The sequence below is a fragment of the Amphibalanus amphitrite genome, unplaced genomic scaffold (assembly GCF_019059575.1).
Source record: "Amphibalanus amphitrite isolate SeventyFive unplaced genomic scaffold, NRLGWU_Aamphi_draft 000680F_arrow, whole genome shotgun sequence".
In the NCBI taxonomy this organism is placed as follows: domain Eukaryota; kingdom Metazoa; phylum Arthropoda; class Thecostraca; order Balanomorpha; family Balanidae; genus Amphibalanus; species Amphibalanus amphitrite.
The window spans coordinates 82,193-86,333 of record NW_024882174.1 but is presented as its reverse complement, the minus strand read 5'-3'; the positions used below and the strand labels follow the sequence as shown (position 1 = coordinate 86,333).

General features: G+C 51.4%; 1 protein-coding gene across 1 annotated transcript; it reads left to right on the top strand.

Annotated features, from left to right (window-relative positions):
* The first annotated feature begins 916 nt into the window (after window positions 1-916).
* Window positions 917-2,285, top strand: LOC122364517 (endocuticle structural glycoprotein SgAbd-4-like). Its single transcript, XM_043334949.1, has 3 exons — window positions 917-1,031; window positions 1,397-1,500; window positions 1,824-2,285. The coding sequence occupies exons 1-3, from the start codon at window positions 1,023-1,025 to the stop codon at window positions 2,005-2,007; spliced, it is 297 nt and encodes a 98-aa protein (XP_043190884.1). The 5' UTR covers window positions 917-1,022; the 3' UTR covers window positions 2,008-2,285.
* Window positions 2,286-4,141: the final 1,856 nt, after the last annotated feature.

Genomic DNA, 4,141 nt, shown 5'->3' with positions numbered 1-4,141 from the left:
CCGGGTGGTTCTGGCTTGTGCGGTATCGCAGTTCCCGACGATAAAATATGAGACGGAAATCTTCCGCGTGTTGGTAGTTGTTTTGTTACTGTAATTATTCATGAATGATTTCACGACGCCTGTCATTGTTGGAGTATCGGCTCCATGACACTCAGTTCTCTGCAGCGTTGTGATTACCGCTGCTTTCAACAACTCCATCGTAGTTGCGTCTGCCCATCGTAACCCCTCGTCTCTGAATATGTCTGCGGCCGTAGCTCCGAACCATTGTTCCGTCACTCCCTTGAGTTTCAGCGAGTTACTTTAGCGAACGCTCGTCCGACACGGCCTGCTCGCTGTGATTCAGGCACATGGGATCTGACGCCACCCTATCAGCGCCTCGGCAGGGGGTGACTCTTCCTCACGCCCCGGCAACACGCGAGCGAATACTGACGGCCATCGTCACCCGTTAGCTTTTTACCGCAACGACTGGGGTTGGCAATCAACTGCTTCCTCTATTTCGATTGTGGACAAAAGGTAGAGCAAAAACACCATCAGAAATTAATAACGTCCGATTACACTACCTATCTTATTTCATCCATGTGGTCGTCTTATAGCTGATACATGCCTGATGTTATGAGGCATATCGCGATCACGATAGCCATAGCCATTAGCTCAGCACATGTCTGTCTTGATGCCCTGTTCTGGGTGGAAAGGAAGGGATGCTAGGCTTGTGACGGATAGGTAGGCGTTCTTACCAGTGTCGTGCGCCGGCGGCTGTCTGAGGGTCCGCCGGCGGCTGTCCGGAGGTCCGCCGTCTCATGTGCCGGGCTGCAGGGAGATGGGCGCTCGGCGGCCGCGTCACCGACCCGCCGACTTTCGACATCTGAAGGCCACGCCAGGAGGGCGCGTTTGCGGCGGGAGGGGGCTGCCCCCCGAGCGTAGGATGCCACCGCGCTGTGGATATAAGACGGCAGCGCGCCGGGAACTGCATCAGTCGCTCGGATCAACCTGCCCGCTCGACCGTCCACTCCTCCCACTCAACCATGAAGCTGGTGAGCGTGCATTGTGGAAAAGTTTATTGTTAAAGCCTTGAGTTCTAAGTGAAAATTGTCGCTGTAAGCGTTACAGTCGTTAAAACTATTTTCATGTAATGTTTGATAAAAATGCTAAAAGAAAAAGTATGCTAATCACAGCTAAAGTTAGCGAATGTGAGTACCAAAACATCATAAACAAACAGGTCTGATGGATAAGGTATCACTGAAGATGTCGTCGTCCGTATCAGCTACTTGTCCTGTCGCCGCTGGACGTCCTAGACATATTTTATCCATTTGCCAGTTCATGAGAGTGCCGATCCGTCTGCCAGTGTCGTGGTCCCGACCTTAGTCCGTCTCTGACCAGCGTGTGTCCGTCTGTTCAGGCGATCGCTCTCGTGTGTCTGGTGGCGGCGGCCTGTGCCGATAAGAGCGCCCGCATCGCCAACCATCAGTTCCAGCTCAACGAGGACGGATCCTACGATGCCGCGTAAGCATTCGATTCGTACACGGCGCCATTGCCGATACCTATATGGACGATTTGACTCTCGGGGAGGATTTGCGCATTCAGATTCATATTCACTTTCAGCTTTGTATTTGTAACATAAGGATGAGTCCGAGGATGCTTTATAAATTTAAGATGAGAAGCAAAATGCCAAAATGCCAGACCGAGTTGGTTTTAATCAAGTTTTAAATGTCATGCTTATTATATATAAAAAGCTGCATTGCAACAAAACGGGATTCTTGTCGACTGTTCTCAGAGTTTGATTATTTGGTTAACTCGGTCCCGACGCATTCTATCCGCTTCTGCAGGTACCAGACGACCAACGGCATCGTCTCAGACGAGAGCGGCATCTCCTACCCGGGTAACATCCCCGAGTCTGGCAACTACGTGAGGACGGGCAGCTACAGCTACGAGTGGGAAGGCGTCACCTACACCGTCACCTGGCAGGCCGACGAGAACGGTTTCTTCGCCGAGGGCGACCACCTGCCCTGAGCTCGCCCGGGCCGCCTCCGTCCGTCAGCCGTCCGTCCGTCCGTCATCCCATCGGTCCGCTCGTCAGCCCATTCGTCCGTCCAATGTCCGTGTGTCTCGTGTGTCTGTGTGGTGTCTGCTTGGTTTAAGCGATGCCTTTTGTTCGTCTGTCCGTCCGTGTGAACTGTGCCTCCCCGGCGCTGGCGGTATGAAGCGATGTCCCGTGAATTATGTGTGAAACGAAACATCCCGACTTGATTCCTGAGGAGTCTTTTAGAAAAATACACATTCATAAGATATACTGGTATTTTGAGCAAAACGAATCGTTGTTAAACGGATCAATAACAAAATTGAACGTTTTGATACAGAAACGATGGAAAGCTGATTCCTATCCAAACCTCCGATATTTATATAAACGTCGATGGAAAGTCGACATTATCTCAAAACTATGATTCATTCGTGTTTCTTCCCTTCCAAGTTTAAACTGATTCACTTATTTCTAGAAGACGAGTAGCATTCTTTCAGCAGCTGCAGCCAGCAGCTTCAATACAAAAATGTGCAACAATCATCCCTTATACAACATGAATATAATATTAACCAGTATAACGCCTTTTGGGGCGAATAACGGAGCGAGCGAGAGGGTGAACCTTGCACGTGCGAAATTTCGAGGTGGTACCTCCATCTGACTTGTGCACGACACCCTACTAACCGGACTCTAGCGATGTGCCAAATTTGAGCACAATCGGCCCAGCCGTTCTCGAGATCTGGAAGCGGCACCCTGCACGTGCGCACGTGCAAAATGGGTCCCAACTGACTTTTGCACGGCACCCTACTAACCGGTCCTTAGCCATGTACCAAATTTGAGCGCCATCGGTCCAGCCGTTCTCGAGATCTGGAATCGACCCCTGCACGTGCGCACGTGCAGCAGCACCCCAACTCTGGCACATGGATATGCATTGCCTAGTGAGTGCCTACCTACATGCCAACTTTCAGCGCAATCGGCCCAGTAGTTACCGAGATATTGCAACAATTACAAAAGTGACACCTCTTCGTTTTGCACGTGGCACGTGCATAAGGGGTCACCCACATGCATAGGCAATAGTCCAATACTTGGTAGAAGGAATGAAGCTACCCTACAAAAATTACCGCGTGTAAATCGGTCAAGTGGTTGCTGAGATATAAGCCTCGCAAAAGCGTGACCACGGCCGGCCGGCCGGCCGGCCGGCCGCTCATACTCAGAAATTTCCGTTAATCTAAGGAAAGACTACGCTCGCTTCGCTCGCTCCGTAATAACCCAAGTACCGTACGTGTATTTACTTAACATACACCAGTATAACGCCTTTTGGGGCGACTAACGGAGCGAGCGAGAGGGTGGGTCTTGCACGTGCGAAACTGCGAGGGGGTACCTCCAACTGACTTGTGCACGGCACCCTACTAACTGGTCTCTAGCGATGTGCCAAATTTGGGCACAATCGGCCCAGCCGTTCTCGAGATCTGGAAGCGGCACCCTGCACGTGCGCACGTGCAAAATGGGTCCCAACTGACTTGTGCACGGCACCCTACTAACCGGTCCCTAACCGTGTACCAAATTTGAGCGCAATCGGTCCAGCCGTTCCCGAGATCTGGAAACGACCCCTGCACGTGCGCACGTGCAGCAGCACCCCAACTCTGGCACATGTATATGCAGTGCCTAGTGGGTGCCTACGTGGTGCCTACCTACATGCCAACTTTCAGCGCAATCGGCCAAGTAGTTACCGAGATATTGCAACAATTACAAAACTGACACCTCTTCGTTTTGCACGTGGCACGTGCATAAGGGGTCACCCACATGCATCGGGAATAGTCCAATACTTGGTAGAAGGAATGAAGCTACCCTACAAAAATTACCGCGTGTAAATCGGTCAAGTGGTTGCTGAGATATAAGCCTCGCAAAAGCGTGACCACGGCCGGCCGGCCGGCCGGCCGGCCGCTCATACTCAGAAATTTCCGTTAATCTAAGGAAAGACTACGCTCGCTTCGCTCGCTCCGTAATAAGAAAAACAACAGCAATACCAAAACATATCGGACATGGGATCTATCGCCTCTAATGCGCACTATTTCGGCGTACGAATACAGTCCGCTCTCAACCAGCCTGAGTTGGCCGTAATACTGCATG

What these genes read in the sequence shown, in the direction of transcription:
- LOC122364517 (XM_043334949.1), top strand. An exon ending in GACGGATCCTACGATGCCGC is followed by an intron (nt 1,501 to 1,823) that starts GTAAGCATTCGA and finishes CCGCTTCTGCAG; the next exon opens with GTACCAGACGACCAACGGCA.